Source organism: Streptopelia decaocto (genome assembly GCF_964273445.1).
Source record: "Streptopelia decaocto genome assembly, chromosome: 14".
Classification (NCBI taxonomy): domain Eukaryota; kingdom Metazoa; phylum Chordata; class Aves; order Columbiformes; family Columbidae; genus Streptopelia; species Streptopelia decaocto.
This window is the reverse complement of record NC_138669.1, coordinates 5,041,625-5,059,906: the sequence shown is the minus strand read 5'-3', so window position 1 is coordinate 5,059,906 and position 18,282 is coordinate 5,041,625. Positions and strand designations below refer to the sequence as shown.

At 53.6% G+C, this 18,282-nt stretch overlaps 2 protein-coding genes across 8 annotated transcripts in view; both read left to right on the top strand.

Annotated features, from left to right (window-relative positions):
• The window catches only part of LOC309445868 (oxidative stress-responsive serine-rich protein 1-like), a 174,741-nt gene extending 171,564 nt beyond the window's left edge, over window positions 1–3,177 (top strand). For 3 of the 5 annotated variants that reach the window (XM_082065068.1, XM_082065069.1, XM_082065070.1), the window contains exons 3-4: window positions 743–853; window positions 1,522–3,177. In XM_082065068.1, coding sequence (XP_081921194.1) covers window positions 743–853; window positions 1,522–2,203 — 793 coding nt within the window. In that variant the 3' untranslated portion in view covers window positions 2,204–3,177. The remainder of the gene's footprint in view (window positions 1–742; window positions 854–1,521) is intronic. The other 2 variants (XM_082065072.1, XM_082065071.1) reach the window with 1 other exon arrangement.
• A 3,444-nt stretch (window positions 3,178–6,621) lies between these two features.
• On the top strand, window positions 6,622–18,272 carry GDAP1L1 (ganglioside induced differentiation associated protein 1 like 1; the record flags this gene model as incomplete). Of its 3 annotated transcripts, XM_082065371.1 has the most annotated exons (6): window positions 6,622–6,801; window positions 9,330–9,522; window positions 12,709–12,882; window positions 14,759–14,856; window positions 15,012–15,126; window positions 17,929–18,272. In XM_082065371.1, the coding sequence occupies 6 exons, from the start codon at window positions 6,622–6,624 to the stop codon at window positions 18,270–18,272; spliced, it is 1,104 nt and encodes a 367-aa protein (XP_081921497.1). The 3 variants fall into 3 exon arrangements, with proteins under 3 accessions (XP_081921497.1, XP_081921498.1, XP_081921499.1); XM_082065372.1 differs by lacking the exon at window positions 12,709–12,882; XM_082065373.1 differs by lacking the exons at window positions 14,759–14,856; window positions 15,012–15,126.
• Window positions 18,273–18,282: the final 10 nt, after the last annotated feature.

Below are 18,282 nucleotides of genomic sequence, written 5' to 3'. Positions count from 1 at the left end.
ACTGTGTGGATTTCTGGTTGATTCCTGACAACATTTTCTTCGGCATAAAAAGATCTTGTTTTCCAGGCTTGTGTTTTAAACAGCTCAAGTCTTGTGACTAATGCCTTAAGATCAACTTTGGGCAGAGTACTTGGGCTATTCTGCTAAAATTTCAGTCTCATTTCCTGTCCTATGTTCCAAATCATACATAGAGCCATCATAAATACAGATTTGTATGCTGAGGCATTTATGTTTGTTGGACCTCTAGGGTCAGATGTATTTTTAATTCCGTGTTTATCTGGGAAATTTAATGAGAAATAAATTAGTAATCTGCCCTTTGTTGTACCTCATCCACTGCCCCACTGGCTCCTTGCCAGCCTGCTCCTGTGGGTCCCCGACTTCGTATTTGAGATGAGTAGGAGTCCGTCCTTAACAGCTATTGTCTGACAAGAACATTTGGAACCCAAATTTACATTCCTTCAGTGTGTCACTTTGGTACAAATAGGACATGACATCAGCCTCTGGGCATTTTGGCCTCCTCTCATTTCATCTCACCTATCTTTAGACACTTGACTGAGGTCATTATAGTAAGAGCAGCTGGATAAATCCTTGTGATATACCGTTTCTAACCACTGACTAGAGGAAGTCAAGGCTAGAAACTTCCAAGTCTCAGCCAAGCACCTAAAGTGAATGGGATGAATCAAGACCTCTGAAGCAGCGTGTTCAGGCACCGCTGTAATGTGGCGTTTCCCTTTTCACTCAGACGTATTGCAGCTCTGTCTGTGGGTGATGGGACGATTCTCAGAACGGCGACAAGAGCGGCCATGGATGGAGCCAAGCACCAGCCTGTCTGCTCAAAGGAAGCGTGGCACGGGTAAAACACACCGTTCACCGCACTGGGCCCGTGGGTCTGGGTTGAGACATTTAACACTTGCATATTGTTTCCAGTGAAAGCTGTTGTTAATTAGTTGTTTCAGCACATCTTTTCTCTCCATTCTGTTACAAAACTTTACCATAACTGTTTGATATAATGTTTTTTAAGGGGCTTTTATTGAAGACTTTAAAACCAATATTGCCTTCTCTGTTAGAAAGGGTACCTAAAATTTTCTTTTCCACTAATTTCCTGAGAAGTCCTTTTCTTCAATCTTACGCCTTCGCAACCCCCTCTCACCTCTTTCTTGGGTTATTTCTTTACTGAAGTACCTGGGTATCCAGTGCAATTCCGCCAGCTGCTCCAACTGATACCCAGGTTTCGCACTACAGTTCAGTTTGGTTTGACAAAGTATCATTTGCTCAACACAGAAGATTTTGGGGGAAGTACCTTTAAGATGGGGCTGTTTGTATGCATCTTTCCTTTGGGGGAGCCCAAATTTCTTCAGACTCCTCCACTGTTCCTCTCAGAGACTTTAAGTGACCAGTCACCTGTGTTTTCTAAGCAGGAAAAAAAAAATGTAAACTGTTTTTGTGGCACACTTTAGAGCTTATTGAGCTTTGGTGCAGATTCTGAAGTTACCTACTTGCTCACCTGTTCCAACCCTGCAGGTGCATACGAAAGCCTTCCAGAGGATCGGCCAGAGCCCCACGTCGCAGGCGCTCCAAGTCCCCTGTCCTGCATCCTCCCAAGTTTACATATTGCAATATGAAAGCCAACGACCAGCTGAAACACAAGACCCAGGCAGACGCAAAGGGTAATATCAGTTCCGACGTTTTTGTTACAGCAGAACACGGTACGAAGGACAGACACGATTCTCACTTTGAGGCCAGCGATGACAGAACGGACCCTTTGGAAGCTTTCACCACTGAAGAGCCTTTGGAGAAGTCAAGAGAAAATCACCCTCCTCTCTCCTCGTCCTTTGAAACCAGCTTGCATTCTAGCCAAACCTCGGATTTCCAGTCCTTATCCATGCTTAGCAACGGCAAGCAGTGCCCTTGTACGGACAAGAAATGCCAGTGCCAGCAGTGGCGAACCATGGAGGTGTACTCGTTCTCCGGCTTACGGAGCGTCCTATCGGAGTGCGAGAAGGCAGTCCTGGGAGTCCATGCCCAATCTCTTCAGAACAGATCTCCTTGTGGGACGGGCTCTTCAGGTTCTCCCAGATCTTGTTCTGAGCAAGCTCGAGCCTTTGTGGATGACGTGACTATTGAAGATCTTTCGGGATACATGGAATATTACTTGTATATTCCCAAGAAAATGTCCCACATGGCAGAAATGATGTACACTTGACTGAATCCTGAACTGGAGTTTGTGATAACGGTTGGGTTAAATGCCTTGTCAGTGCCACGCTTTCACTGTTGTGTGTTTGATCAAATGTTTCTTTGCCTCATACAGTTAGTTTTCTAATAAAATGAAAAGTGGAATATAGTTTCTGAGCTTAGTTCTAAAAAGAATGCACTAAAGGCTCTGAATACCTTAACAAAAGCACTGTAGATCAAATGAACTCCCTTTGTTTTTTGGTTTGTGCTGTGGATATTCAAGCTCTGTATGCTGTTTTCATTATGTTTTGGCAAAAAAAAGAAAAAAAGAAGAAAAGAAAAAAGCCTTTTAGGTTTTGTTCTGAAATTTTGCAGTGTTTGGAAGGTTCATTCTTAATGTGGCCCAGTACTTAGAGAAATGTTTCATAGCTAGAGCTCTGTCTTCCTCATCCTGCTCTGGAGAGAAGAGTGAGAAGGTGTTCAGTATTCTGGATTGGATGGATCTCCTTTCCTTGAACACTGTCTGCCTCCTTTTTAGTTGGATTGAATTCTGAATGCTTCCTCTTCACAAATTTGTTGGGAGGCGCGGCGTGTGCAGGTGTGTGCTTGGACCCTTTCATTATCTGACAAGCTCCCTCTTAAGCAGTTCTATTTTTCTGCAGATGCGTGAAGCTCTTAGAAGCAAAAATATATTTTGTTATTTGTGCGTTACAGATGGAATAATTTAGGGGGCAGTGAAGCAGGCCAGCAGGGTTTTTTAGGCCATGCTGTCTCAGGAGTGGAGATCGTGGAGCCATCTAGACAGATTGTTTCTGAGTATGTTTGATACACGAAGTGTGGAAATAGAGTAAACGAGATGTGTATCATACAGGCTTTGTGGTGTAGAGCTATAACGTTCCTGCTGGTTGAAAATATTGAAATAAAAAATGTTGTTGCTGAGACTTGCATTAATAAATGTTTGTCAAAACCCAGCAAATTAAAGCCTGAATAATTTGACTTACACTCGTCTCTGCTCATGACCTTTTTTTTTCTTTTTTAAAGAAAAACAAGACACTAAATGTTTGCTTTCAGTATCAGCACATGCTAAACAACTGAGGAAAATACTGCTAGAGAAATCTCAGACATGCTAGATGGTAACTGCTGTCTGTAGGTTTTATTGTAATCATCGCTAAAATGTACAGTATGGATCCAGGAAGTTCAGATTTAAAGTTCAAATAAATCCAAATAAGTTAAAATGAGAATACAACTAAAACTGTTATTTTGCTCTGAAGTGTTGTGCAGCTATTCAGTGTGCACTGTTGGCTTATACTCTCACATAAGATCTAGTTGATTTCCCATTTTTTTGGGGTTAGTACTTTACATCCCCTTCCTTTCACCTTCCTCTTCCAGCACTATCCTGCAGACCCACACACACAGTTCTGGTTTTCTTCACGTTCTCTCTTCCTCGGGTCAGTAAATCTGGTACAATACATACTTTGCTTTTAAACGTAAATGTTTCTAGGTACCCGCTAGGTTGCCGCTAACTTCACATTGCTCAGACTGTCTCTTCTTGGTGACAGGACAAGCTCTAAGAGGTCCCAGTCCCAAACTTACCATTGCCTTCAAACCCTTCCCAGTTCAGCTCACGCCTTCCCTCCTCTGATAACTCAGGAACTCCTGCTAACTGCCTGCCCCAGACTTCACACATTACCAGAAAAAGGCACTTTCTCCGGGAACTCCTGCAGAACACAATTAGCTTGACTGATGAGCATCAGCACTCAGCTTCAGAGGTGCCCTGCTACTGCCCCAGCCAGCCACCGTACCTGCCCCAGCCAGCCTGGGACCTTTTTTACTGTCCAGGGGTGCTTTAGGATGGGTCCCCAATCGATCTATAGAAGAATACGTCTAAAATTTTCTGAGAATGCACTGGTGGGCTTGCAGCGTTCCCAAGACTTCCCTCAGATCAGATCCCAGCTCTTTACTTTCTACCTCAGCAGATCCAGGTTGGGGTTTTTCAGTAGCTCCCCTGCACCCCCAGCACTTCACAAGTTATTTGCCTGTCCTGTTTCAGGACTAATTCAACTGAAGCAGGATGCAGAAGGGCACTCTGGATCAATGACATTTATTTCTCACTTTACAGAAGCCAAACCAAGTCCCAGCTAAGCTTTACATTGGCAGACGCTGAATCAGGCCACCGGGGGGGTGTGGGAGAGAAATCAGTGGAGCTGATTCCACCCCCTCCTTCTAAAACACAGAAGCTGCTTCTGCGCCTGCAAAGTCCTGTGATCAGCTCCGTCCACCTGCTCTTTCCCCTCTGTAACATTTCCATCAGCTCTGAGTTGAGACGCTGCAGATTGCTTGTTCCCAAAGTGCCAGCACCCACAATCCTGCCCCGATGGCACCCTCTGCCAGGGCTCTGCTGATGCCACCGGGTCCAGCTGCACGGCATCCCATGGGGCAGCCCAGCATCGTCCCCTTCTGCAGGCAGGAACGCTGGGAACAAGAGCTGGGGATGATCAAGGTCACGCAAGGTCAGGACACCCCTAAAGGGGACTGGCACCACTCCTGCCCCTCAAGCTTTGCTCAGTTTGGCAAGCCCAAACCCAGCTAAATAAATAAGCACCTCCAGAGGCGACCTGTACCTGTAGGACCCAGAGCGACGTAGCAACTTGTCATTTTTTATTCCCAGTGGCGCAACATTAATTCCTCACAAAATATACCACTAGATGGGGCCTTCTAGACAGCAATCCACAGGAGAGAACTGCTTTTGCTTGGTCAAACTACTCCTTTCCTAAACCCAAATGTGTCCTATTCCAGTGAAAGGAGCCTCCAAAGATGCTTCTTGGGGAGCGCAGGCTCCCCTGCACAGCGTGGGCAGGAGCAGAGGCTGCAGCACAGGGCAGGACAGCACCAAGCAATGGAACCAGCGCTTCGATCAAAGCCCCGTTTGCTCTAAGTTTGCAGCAGCACAGGCCCCCACCCTGACAGTGCAGCCCCAAAGCAAAGGCCAAGCAAGAGCCTTTCCCTGCGGGTGTTCCCAAGGCCAGTGCTGGGTCTCCAGCAGCACTAGGGAAGCCCTGGACTGGGGAGGGAGGATGGTTTTGGGGGCTGCTGCCTGCAGAGGAGAAGGGTCCCAGCCTCACTCCCCCACCATCACACCCCTGCATGTCCTCGGGAGCAGGATATCACAGCACCAAAGGATTCATTTTCATCTCCCAACCCTCAGAAAATCGTTCCTTTAACTATGTCCCTGCAGCCAGGCACCAGTTTGGCCCCGCTCCCTCCCAGCACTCAAAGCGTGCCTCAGTTTCCCCACTTGAACTAGCTCTTCCAAACCCTCCTGTTTCCCTCCATATCTACGACAACCTCACCAGCTCCAGCGCAGGTGCAGATGGGAGCACTGCATGGAGGAGCCACATTTGCACCCAGAACCCTCTCACAGCCCGAACACCAAGCCTGCAGAGCTCTGTCCTCTGTCTTCTCCACAACTTGCCCCTATGACCCCCAAACCAGGCTGGTTTTACCTCCCAGAACTGGCAAATGGTCCCATGCATGGGAAATTGTCTCTAGGCTGCCAGAGTTCCACAGATGAAGTGTGATGAAACCAGTTGTCATAAGGCACAGGCTCGTGTGTCCAGGTCACTGTGTCTAGAAATGTGTCAGCTGCCTATAGGCATTTGCCTGCAAACCTCTGGGTGATGTTCGTAGCACCCAGAGAGCAGCAGCTACAGGAGCCTCAGCACGTTCCGAGCAGTGGAAATCCAGCTGGTTTGCAATTGCAACACACCTTGTTAATTCTGGAAATGACCCCCAGCCCTGCCTGCTTTGGTGCAGGAGGGCTCATCCAGTTTGGCCTGGCATCCTGGGGCTCTGGTACACACCAATTGTTCCTGGGCTTTACCCCGGTACAGGCTGCACAACAACCATGAGGCAGTAATTAATCTGTGCTCTACCAAAAAAATCTCCGGATACTTTTAAAGAGCCATTTCTGCTCCTTTCCACTAAGGCTGCAAGGCAGGCAAGACACCTGCTAGACATTTTAAAGCCACGATCCACCAACGTAGCTTATTTGTTATATATGTGCCATATCTAAGCCACTCAAAATAAAATCGTCATCTCTGCCGCAAAATATTCCTCGGGAGCCGCAGGGGTTGGAGCTGCCCCGGATTGCTGAGCAGGCAGGCAGGCAGCAGGAGCCTCCGCTGCGGACTCGCCTATTGAAGCGATGCCTGCACGTTTCCGTGGGAGCCCCGCCACGAGTGGGGACGGGCTGCGATTTCACCCACGGCACCGCCGCCGCGGCCACCATCCTCTCCCGTGACCCCCGGCGCCCACCGCCCGCGCTGCCCACCCCGGCCCGGGAGATGGATGGAGCTGCCCCGGGAGTGATGCTGCTGGCAGGAGCCCATGTGATGCTGGGCTAGCGCCGCTCACTGCCTCGTCCCTCTCCCCGCTCGCTCACAGGCTGTCATGGCGACTCCCAATAATGTTACTCCCACCAACTGCAGCTGGTGGCCCATCTCGGCGCTGGAGAACGATGGAGGGAAATCCACGGAGGGGGAGGAAAACCAGGACCCGACAGACCCCGCTCTCAAATCCCAGGACAGACTGGTTTTGTATCACTGGACCCAGTCCTTCAGCTCGCAAAAGGTAAAAATAATAATCACCCGGCCGGTTTCCCGCAGAAGAATCACCTCCAGTCCCCAGGGCATCCTCTTGTCTGGGGGATGGATGCACTCTCGGGGGAGCAAGGGGCTTGGTCCCCAGGGCTGGCGAGGGCAGTAGCGTGTGGCCGGGCAGCTCTTTGTACTGCGTTTTAACGGCATCCGCCTGGGGAGGGGATGGAGATAAGGGGGGGCCCAGCCAAATCCTGCTTTTGCTTCGGGATGACGGTTTGTACCGGCAGCCACCAAGGCTTTGTGCTGGCTCACAGCCCCGCTCCGGCGTGGCCGGGAGCGCAGACAAAGGCTGAGCCGGGCCCGGGACCACCCTGCTGCCGGGAGCGGGGGGGCAGCCCCCAAACCGGGCTCCTTCCATGGAGCGGACCCTGGCATGCAGCAGTTTACCCCTGACATTGCAGCAGCGCCCTGGAAATCCTATTTCTGGGCTGCCTCAGTGAGAAATCCCATTTTCCGGGCACTAGTAAATGCTCATTTTGCAGCACAGCACATGTGTAACAAACCTGACCTTCTCCCCCCAGCCCCAACCCGCCCGTTATTTCCACACCATAAATCTGACATGGGGAATGGGCTATTGGGAGGGGTGGGAACATGAAATTTGTCCCTTGAGCCCATCAGGGAGGCCAGGGACAGATGTTTGTTCCTGCTCACAGGCACAAAGAACCAGGAGGGTGCCCAATGCAGCAGGGTGGCTGCACATGGTCTGTGCCGGCAGCGGGTGACTAACGGGATTCTGATCTGCACCGGCGAGGGACGCTCGCACCCATTTCCCCACCTTGTGCTGGGCTTTCTGTCATTTTTTTGTCTTGCTTGTTTGGCCACCAAGCAGCAGGGAGACAGCAGTTCAGACGCCTCTGGTACGGGGTTTCCTACAACCAGCCTCACTTCTGCGAGGCCGGGGACAGAACAGGGCACACTCAGAGCCACTGCCCCCGGCACTGCTTCCCGCTTCGGTTTTGGGGTCACTTGCAAGGAAAGAGCGTTTACTGGAAGGTGACGGAGACCAAGCTGGTGTGATGACAGGACAGGGTGGGGAATGGCAGGGGTTGCACAGGAACCCCCTGCAGAGGAGTTTTGCTCAGAGCCAGTTGCAGGTGAAGCTTTTCCTGCTCCGAACCAACCCCCGTGGTGCTGGGGCTGTTTGTGGGAAGGATCCCGAGCCCCAGCCAGGATCTGTCCCTCCCTGCAAGGGATTTTTGGGGTTTTACAGCCAGCATTGGGTTATGCACAAGAGGCCTCATTGCAGCTGTGCCGGCACTGCAGGGACCAGTTGAGGGGTCCAAGCATGTTTCATTGTCCCTGGCTGGACCCCTCCTTGGGGTGCTGGCAGGGGCTCCCCTCACCCATAGGCACCAGGGTCACCCCAGAAGCTGAGCCCTCCTGCCAGGCCTTTGGCCTCAGCTCTTGATAACAAAACAGGGACACTCGCAGAGTTTGGGGACAGATGCCCCGGCTGGTCCTGCCTGGGGTTTATCCATCAGCTGGGAGGAAAAGGCCAAGAGCAAGTTGCAGCTGTGGGAGCCAGGATTTTCCTTGTTTGACTTTAAAAGAGAAAAATTAATTTGCCAGCCCTGTAAATAATTAATGACTAATTCCCCAGAAACTCTGAAGTACTCATAGAAATGCTTATATTTGTTAAGCTGTATTTTTAGCTGCTGTTAGTTGGAGGAAAACAAGCACTTTTCCCTCATTCAGCGGTTCTGTAAAATGCGTCTGCCTGACAATCCCACCAAGGGTTTGTTTTTTTGTTTTGTTTTGTTTTTTTTCCTATTTGACACACTTAGTTCACAACAGTCAGGTTTTTATAACCCAGAGGCCTAAAATGCAACCCCTGAGTGCACATTCAGCACCATCTGAAGCGATGCCCCTGGGTCAGTGGCCGCACGGAGCAGGAGGGATGCCATGCAGGCTGCTTGAAACCCTACACAAAAGGGAGCATTCTCCCTGCTCAAAGCACAGCTGGTAAAGCCAGAGAACACCCCCAAGTGCAGGACATACCTGAGTTAGCATCCAGGCTTCTCCGCCAGGCAGTAGCACCTACTGGGTGTAAAGCATAGCACTGCTGCAGCCTCTGCTTCCTCCTCTTCCTCCCCAGGTGTGTGCTGGGACCCATATCAGCATCCCTGATCCTCCCCAGCTGGGGAGCTGCTGCCTCACTCCACCTGCTGCCAAGGGCTGGGCTCTCAGCCTTCCAGCCCCTCTGCCTGTCACAGGGGCCACCAGCTACCAGAGAGAGGATGGTCCATGATCCCACAAAGTTAGGATGGGTTTGGGTCTCCCCCATGTGCTGGGAAGGGAAATCCTCACTTGGCCGCCTGAATTTTGCGGTTGCCCCACGCCAGGGGCTGCTCGGCTGCTGGCAGGATGAGTGCGTGTCACGGCACATCGCTGTGCTGAAGCAGGGGAGGGCCAGGGAGGTGCGATGGGGTGATGGTGGTGTGGCTCTCCGGTCAGACCGGTGCATGGGGCTGAGCCTTTTCTCCCCGTCTCTTGCCCCAGGTGCGGCTGGTGATCGCGGAGAAGGGGCTGCCCTGCGAGGAGCGGGACGTCAGCATGCCCCTGATGGAGCACAAGGAGCCCTGGTTCATGCGCCTCAACCTGGGGGAGGAGGTGCCCGTCATCATCCACAGGGACAACATCATCAGCGATTACAACCAGATCATTGACTACATGGAGAAGAACTTCACAGGAGGTAAGAGGGGGGTGAGGTCTGTCATGGGGTAAATTTGGGTCTAATCCAGATGCTGTTTGCTAAATTCAACCACTTTGTCCTTTAAAGTTTCAGCTTTATCCCAGAAGACCAGCAAGCCATGAGCCCACACCAAACTTTAACATTTTTCCATGAAAATGAAGGTTTCCCTGCAGAAATCCCCAAATGTCCCTTAGAAGTGCTCCTAGGGGAACCTGGAGGGGTGTAGCTAGGTCCTTTCTTTTTCTGCCTTGGAGGCCACCCTCCCAAACTTGACTGTTTTCCTCCATCCCCATGGTGTGTAGTGACATGTCACCAGAGCCACCAGACATGTCACCATGGGCATGGCCCATGGAAATACTTCTAGGTTTGGCCACCTTTCTACTTGGGCCTCAAGTGCAAAAAACCCCAGTAACTCCCATAAGTGGCTCCACAAGGGAAGGTGGGTTTGAGCTGGGTGCTGCTGCTCCTGTTCCCTTCCTCAATGAGCCCAGTGCCACCAGCCATGGGCAGGGGACCCCACTGTCCCCCACCCCGTGCCACTGTGCCTCAGAAAAGAACATCTCTTTAGAGTCAAAGAAAGCCAGCGTTGCTGAGGACCATGGGAGGAAGATGTGACACAAAGCCAGAGGAAGGGACAGCCGGGAGAGGGAAGCTGTATTTCCCCTGGAGCAGGGCTGCAGTCAGCGGCTGGTGGAGCTCAGCACACCAGGATGCTGAGACGGCACTGGAAGGCGGCTGTTTGCATGGCTGCTGTGGCAAAGAGCTGCTACCGACATCTCGCGTCCCTTCGCCCTCATGTCCCCCAGACCTGCGGGCTGTCAGGCTGGGATGCTCCGCTGGGGAGGCTTCAAAGCTGAGCAGAGAGCTCAGGCTGTGCCATCACGATGTTCACCCCAGCATCCAACCCCCTTGCAACAGAGACATCAAAACATCTCAAAATAGCTCCCGAAGCAAGGGCGTCTTGCCAGCTCAGCTGCTGTCCTCTCCCGGCCCCGTCGGGAGTGCTGCTCAGCAGGGACGTGATGCTCACCCCCCGGCAGGGCGGTGGGGATGGGGTGGGTCAGGAGGACCCCATCCCGGCAGCAGCTTCCAGGCAATACAGCCACTTTCCTGCTCAGTGGCAGCCCTGGGGCCAAGGGACAGTGGGGAGCATCAATCCATGGTGCTGTGGTCCCCACACTACTTTGCCCAGTCTCTGCGAAGGGCAGGTGGTCTGGCATATGTGACAACAGGCCGTCCCCGGCAGGAGGGGGACACGGTGCTGCCTGTGCGCTGGGAAAGTCCTGACACTGAGATTTTCCAGCCAGGTGCAATTTCTTACATTTTCACTGAGGAATGGAGATGAGACCCTGGAGCACCCCCCCGCTGCCCCCAGCCATCGCCCCCCAACGCTGGCTGGCAAAAGCATGACCAGGATGCTGCAGCCTTGGTCTGAGGGGAACCACCTACCTGGCAGAAACCTGCAGAGCTTGAAAATGCCTTGATAATGAGGTGTACTCACTGAGTTCCTGGGATGGGAGCATGGCCTTATTCAGCTGCTTACACACAACCTGAGGGGCAGCTAGCATTAAAGGGTGGTGTGATGAGCAGTGACTGTTTTTCCCCCCCAAATAAACCAGTGAATAGTGCCAATAAGCCACCTTTGAAGGTGTTTCTCACTAGGGCACAGCCCATCTGTGCCAAGAAACCACTGATGGGTTGGCTGGTGCCAGTGCATCGCAGAGCCTGGGCAAGGGGCTCTCCAAGGGCTGCACCCCAGCCCCTCTTGCAGAGCCTCCCCCATCCCACCTTTGCACGACTGATCACTTGCTGACTAAATACAACAGCTGCCCATATGCGCAGCTCTGCTGTGACATGCAGAAGCAGAGCAAGTGCTGTCCCACCAAAAAACCCTCCCTGGGACGCGCTGAAGGACACGGGCTGGCAGCCAGCAGGCTGCTATTTCATTGTGGTCGCTCCGTTTTGTTGCTGGATGGGGCGGTTGCTCTGGATGTGCTGGTTTCCAGCCTTGGCACCAGCCCATTAGGTGCTGGCCAGGAGCCCTATGGAAGAAGCACACAGGCTATGGGGTTGGTTATTATTATTTCATTCAGCCGGTGGCTTTTTCTCAGATGGAAAATCCCTGCCTGGCCCAGGGCAGGGTGAGCTGTGACTCTGCTGGGCACCGTCAGGCTGTGCCCGCAGCCTTGCTCCTGCTGCCGGCAGTGGGGACGGGCAGAACTCTCATTAAAGGCCCTTAATTAAGGAGCCGTGTTGGCCTCGTCTCCCCAAGTCCTTCTGTCGATGTACCCTTAACTCAGCCTGGGATGCTGGTGTGCGGTGAGCCCTGCACTGCGGATGGCATGTGGGCAACTGGCTTTACTGAGTCCTGGTTGTAAATCTACTCACTACCTATTAACTGCTGTCTGCCAATGCCATAAACATTTATGATCTCATAAAAAAAATGGACCTGATATTCTTGGGGGAGACGAGCAACATTTCACTTCTTGTGGTGTCATCTGCCTTGTATTTTGAGCTGAAAGTGTAATAAAAAGAGCACGATGCAAACTGCCATCTGTGGCAGATGAATAAAATCCAACAAGGTGAGGAGGAGCAGAGCCGGCTGGGCCGAGGGACACTCCTACAGCTGAGGGACCAGCTAAGCGTGGAGGGAAGATGTACTCGGCTCCTTTGGTCATCTGCTCCCTGATTACCCATTTTAAGTGGGATTTTCAAGGAAGCCAGAGATCTGGGTGCTTCATTGCCACTGGTGTATCAAGTGTGTAACTCAGGAGATTCCAAATTCAAATCCCCGTGTTTTGCCCCTTTTCTGCAGAATGGGAAGATTTTGTTCCCCTTCTGAGAGAAGTGAAACTGCAGTGTACAAACTGAGGGGCTGCAGAGGCGAAGGGCTCGCTGCATGGAGCTCCTGGGGACGCAGGGGCTGCGGGAATGGGTGACACCATGTGTAACGCCCCTGTGTCCTGTGGATTTGCCCATCTCTGGCACAGGCTGGATACGCTCCTGCTTGGGATGAGCAGAAGGGAGGGAGCAGAGCTGAGCACGGGGTCCAGTTTTGAGTTAATGCTCCACCGCAGCCAGCTCAGCTCCGAGGTCGCTCAAGCTAGAACCGCTCACTGCTGTCCACGCAGGCTAACAAGCCACTAACCAGCGTCCCGCTAACAACTTTCCCCTTTGCCCTGGCAGAAAACGTCACCCAGCTGATCCCCGAGCCAGGCAGCGTCCTGCACGCGCGGGTGCTGCAGTACCGGGAGCTGCTGGACTCGCTGCCCATGGACGCCTACACGCACGGCTGCATCCTGCACCCCGAGCTCACCACCGACTCCATGATCCCAAAGTACGCGACCGCTGAGATCCGCAGTAAGTCGCCTCTCCAGCGGGGCTGCCCAGGGCTGGCGTCAGCGGGACATCCTCCCCAGCCCTTCCTTTAGGCTCGGCTTAGCTCCGCAGCCTGGCCAGCCACCCTGCTCACCTCCCCTTTCCACCAAGGCAGGGGCAGAGCTGGGAAATGGCAAAGTACAGCTAATTTGGGAGATACAGCCACTCTGTAGAGGCTTCCCAACCCCATGAGCCATGGACGCTTCTTGCCCAGCTCTTTCTGGGGCACATGAATTTGCTCCCCTCTCCCTCCGATGGCTGTAAAGGCAAAGGTGGGTGAGCACAGCCAGGCTGAGTTGCAGCTGGTGGATGAATCGGCACAAGACTGTGTACCTGACCTTCAAGCGCTCATGAAACATTGACGATGCTTAATATAACTCAATGGCAAGGACTGCTCCTGGAGAGAGTCCATTGCCAGCAAAGAGACCTTGTCAGGAGGGCATTGGTGTGCCCCACATTTCTCCCATCCCAAGCATCACCCATAACAAACACTGTTTCCCCCGCTGCCACTTCAGCTGCCTGGGTTGCAGATGATCCCTCTGAAATGTGATGCACTCAGCCACAAAGAGAAAAAGGCTGTTCCTGAGGTGTATCTCATGATCTGTCCTGGCTCAGCTGGCACCCTGCACAGGCGGATGTCCCCACACCCTGAGCATCACCTGCCCACCCAGAGCCTGTCCCCTACCCAAAGGCTGCTGCTGTGATGGCTTCGGAGCCTCCTGCCTCACATCACTATCCCAGCACTCTGTCGAGGTCTTAAAAATATCTCCCTGTCCAAACGTCCTCACTGGTGGCATTTTTCTCCAACCACCACAAAGGAGCGGCTGTGGGGAGATCTGGGGGGCACCCCCATGGCAGCGGTGCCCTTGTCCCCAGCACATCCCCTATGCCCAGACGATGGTTGGGCTGTCCCATTGCAGTGGGTGCCCAGGCAGGGGGTGAACCAGGGGCCAGGGTCTCTCAAAGGGAACAGGAGAATGAAACCAAGGTGATATCCAGGTTTCCCTCCAAGTACAGCTCCAGGAAAGCCAGCTGGGAGCCTCAGTAAGCACGAGCTTCAACGCTCATAGTGTAAAACAGGGAGTTTCACCATTTTGTGGCCAGGTACAGCCCACTGCTGGCTGCCACCCCAGCCAGCCCTGGCACATCCCGCGCACACGGGTCAGCAGAGCCAAGCCCTTGTTGGAGGGAACAAGAAGGGAGAGGCAGATGGTCCCTGGCAGGAAAAGATTAGCCCAGCTTCGGGTAATTTATCTCGTCCCTAAGGTGTTACTCTGCATCTTGTTTTATCTTTTTTCATCTACTCAGCTCCCTCACACAAAGCCCTTTGCATCCTCCCCATGCCCTGGGAGGGAGGAGTGTGGGCATCTCTCCTGATCTTGTGATGGGCTCCACGCTACCAGATTGCATCCCTGGATGCTGAGCGGGGGTAGGACAGCTTCATTTGGGAGGGAGCTTCCCCTCCCATGCTGCTCCACATGCACCCATGGGTGGGCAGCCAGCCTGGACATCCCAAAGGATCGACCTGCTGGGGATGAAGCTGCAGGAACCAGCTTCTGGGGAAGCTCAGGGATGTTCTTAAAACAAGAAGAGACAGAAAGAGACAGAGATCTGCTGGCAGCTCTAATACGAATCCAGCAGAGGAAAGGAGAGGGTGCAATGCCCCAGCTACCTGCCCCTATAGTGGCACGGTGGCAGCAATCCATGAATTTGGCCCAATTTAGCTCTCCAGAGTGTTTTTCTTGGTGCCACAACATTATTTCGCATACAGGACAGGCTGTTTTTATACTAGACACAAGATCATCCCTACCCCTGCCAAACACAGCCCCGCCCAGCCCTGCTGTTTGTCTCCCCCCAGGGCATTTAGCTAATGTCAGCACGGATCTGATGAAGCTGGACCACGAAGAGGAGCCACAGCTATCAGAGCCCTACCTCTCCAAGCAGAAGAAGCTCATGGTAAGTGGGCCAAAGCCACACACAGCTCTGGTGGTGGGGGGGATGTGACCCACAGACCTGCCACAGGCACCTGGCGCCTCCTGTCCCTGTGTAGTTGCAGGGACACGTGTCCATCTATCCATCTGTCTCCCATCCTAACCCCACTCTCCACCCAGGCGAAGATCCTGGAGCATGACAATGTGAACTACTTGAAGAAGATCCTTGGTGAGCTGGGGATGGTGCTGGACCAGATTGAGGCTGAGCTGGAGAAGAGGAAATTGGAGTATGAGGGTAGGTGCTGGGCTGTGTTTATGGGATGTTTTTCCAGATGAGGATGAGGTGCAATGCCAGGGACAGCCAATGGCTTTGCACCTGATGAACATCCCCCATAGGGAAACAACTCACGGGGCTTGGGCTGCCACTGGGCTCTCCTGCTTTTGGGTGCACTGATGCCATTGCAGCTGTGGTCTTACAGGAAACCACCCCTGCTTTGGGGAGCCCACACACTCCTTGCCACAGGGGACAGTGAGACTCCTGTCCTCATGGCTGCTCTCTGGGAGATCCAAAGTCATCACACAGTGGGGACAGGTCACCTCTGTCCCAACAAGGGACTGCCAGTCACTGGTGCCCTGGCTGGCTCAGGAAAGAGCAGGCTGGCCCCGTGCTCTTGCACCACGAGTAGCACAGACTGACAAACGCACAGGGCTGGGCATGTGTCCCACAGACCAGTGTCCCCCAGTGATGGGGCTGTGGCACATCCCAGCAGAGCATGGGCAGGGAAACCTGATGGGGATTTGTGGGGCCCTGGGAGGGTGGGAGTTTTTAAAGTACCTGCGTCAAACACCAGCGGGTGGGGGAGAGTGACACGAGCCATCCCTGACATCAAATACACGCTGCTGGGTGCCTGCCGAGAGCCACCCCGGCACCTGGCAGACAGGGATGCTTGGGCACAGCTGGGCATCGCTTGTCCTGCCGTCACCTCTGGATGACGCTGTCATCCTCCCGTCACTGCCGCTGGCAGGACTCGTAACCCTGGCCCCAGGAGGGCTGGCAGCTGCCAGCATCGTGGTGCCAGGTCCAGAGCCAACCCAGACACAGTTAATCAGGGGATGACCCCACAGCTGCCCCTGCCCTCGGGGCCAGCCTGGGCCTCGGGGAGCCGTGCGTCACGCTCGGGGTTGCACAAAAGGGCTCTCGGAAGTGCCAGGGTCGAGGATTTGCTGAGAACCCTGGTACGTTCACAGCAGCATCCCCTGTTGTCCTAATTGCCTCCAATGAACACCCTCATTAACTGATCCGAGAGCTGGGGTGGCTCAGCAGAATTCAGTCTAATGAGGTGCCCGTGGAGGACGTTCCTGGTGCCTGGAGCACAGGGGTGGCTGCTCCGCTGCCTTCAGTCCTCGCTCCTGCCATCTGCCCTGGCTCCCCAGCTCTCCCTGCTGCACCCCTGGCCAGGTCGGGATCTCGGCTGCAGGCACAAGCACCCGCCCTCTGGCAAGGTCCCAGGAGCCGCAGTGCAGCAGCTCTCCTCCCACGCAGCCCAGGCTGCCAGCCCGGCGCGCAGCCGTGCAGGCAGGGGGAGCGTGGGTGATGCTGCAGGAGCGCAGGGTGACCCCTGCACGGGCACCCCCTTAGGCTGGGACAGGCTGCTCTGAGTGGGGCAGCTGTGGATGTGAATGGGGCAAGTTGCCCTTGCCCAAATTTCTGCCCCAGGGCACCCAGAGCTGGGCCCTGACCACAGCAGCGGGTGCAAACCCAGAGCCAGGAGGGGCAGGGCTGGATCACAGCTCCCTCCCCAAATTGCCATCCTCACACGGGCTTTCTCCTTCACCCACATCAGTGCCCACAAGCGCAGCAGGGACCCCAGCCCTGCTTTCCCTTACCTCTGAGCACGAGCATCCTCAGGGTCACCAGAGCATCCCCACAATTCATTAGTCACTGAAAACATTTATTGACTAATTAGGCACAGGCAATCTGTCCACTTGGGCTGTGCCTCTAGCAGGATTAGGCAGTCTGCCAAGCGGCTACAAATGAGGGCTGCTAATTACCAGTAATTCCTCTGGCCTGGCCCTGTGGGCAGCCCAGCAGCACCAGTGCCTGTGCAGGGGTGCAGGTAAGGTGCTGGTCTCTCCACCCACCTCCCCCAAAATAACAGCCACAGGGCAGTGGAAGAACCCCAAAATCAAGAATTTGGTGCAAAGTTGGGGGCTCAGGCTGGATTGGGCCAGGTTTTGTGCCCTGTTTACTGTTCTTCCTTACGTGTGACTCCCTCAGCTCCCTCCCAGCCCTGCTCCTCAGTATTGAAAGGGCATCAGGGGATGTTTAACACTATCCTGGCCCCAGCCCTCTTCTTCCAGCCTGACAACAGCTTGTTTCATTCCTGGACATCTCCCTGGTGAGGTTATTTCCAGGGTCACCCCTCATCAGGGGCTGTTAATGCTTTGGTGCCTGTCCTGACACCGAGTTCTGCCTCCCCCAAAAACCTGGCTCTCGGCACGGACGCGCTGCTGGTTTCGGTGTCCTGGAGCAGGGACCCTGGTGCAGGAGAGGCGGCAGAGGCAGGACACAGGGAGAACAGCCAGACCAGGCCAGCAAATGGTTTTGATTCCTGAGGATTTCTCACATCCCTAAAATAGGACAAGTTAACATGACACTCCTGAAACGGCTCCTGGTGCGGCCGAGGACAAACGCTGCTGCCCTCCCCGAGCACTAACACAGCTGAGGGGTCATTGCACCACATCTCCCTTCAAGGGTGGCCAAGGGCTCTTTTCCAGGGATCTCCTGGGTACAGGACGATGCCACCTCCTCCTGCTCTTGACTTGGGAGAGAGGCAACAGAGCCATTTTGCACACAGCAGTTTGTGTCTGCACATGTGCTATAAATGATCATCCCATTTTCCCAGCTCTCTGGTCCCACTTATCCTCCATCACACAGCCTGGTCAACAGGCTCTGATCTCTTGACACATCAGAGAGCTGAGATAAGACACACCAGGTCCAACACGCCTGCTTTCATGGCTCTTTTGAGCAAGCCTTTAGGTGCCTACCCAAGGGTTTCTTCTTACCTCACCCGCTCTGTCACTTGTCTCTCCCCAGGGCAGAAATGTGAACTTTGGCTCTGCGGATGCGTCTTTACTTTGGCCGATGTCTTGTTAGGAGCTACCCTGCACCGCCTCAAGTTTCTAGGACTCTCTAAGAAATATTGGGAAGACGGCAGCAGACCTAACCTACAGTCCTTCTTCGACAGGATACAAAAACGCTTCGCCTTCAGGAAAGTTTTGGGAGACATACATACCACGCTCCTCTCCGCCGTGGTACCCAATGCCTTCAGGCTGGTCAAGCGGAAACCTCCCTCCTTCTTCGGAGCCTCCTTCCTGATGGGATCTCTGGGAGGAATGGGATACTTTGCTTATTGGTACTTAAAGAAAAAATACATCTAGTGCTGGCTGC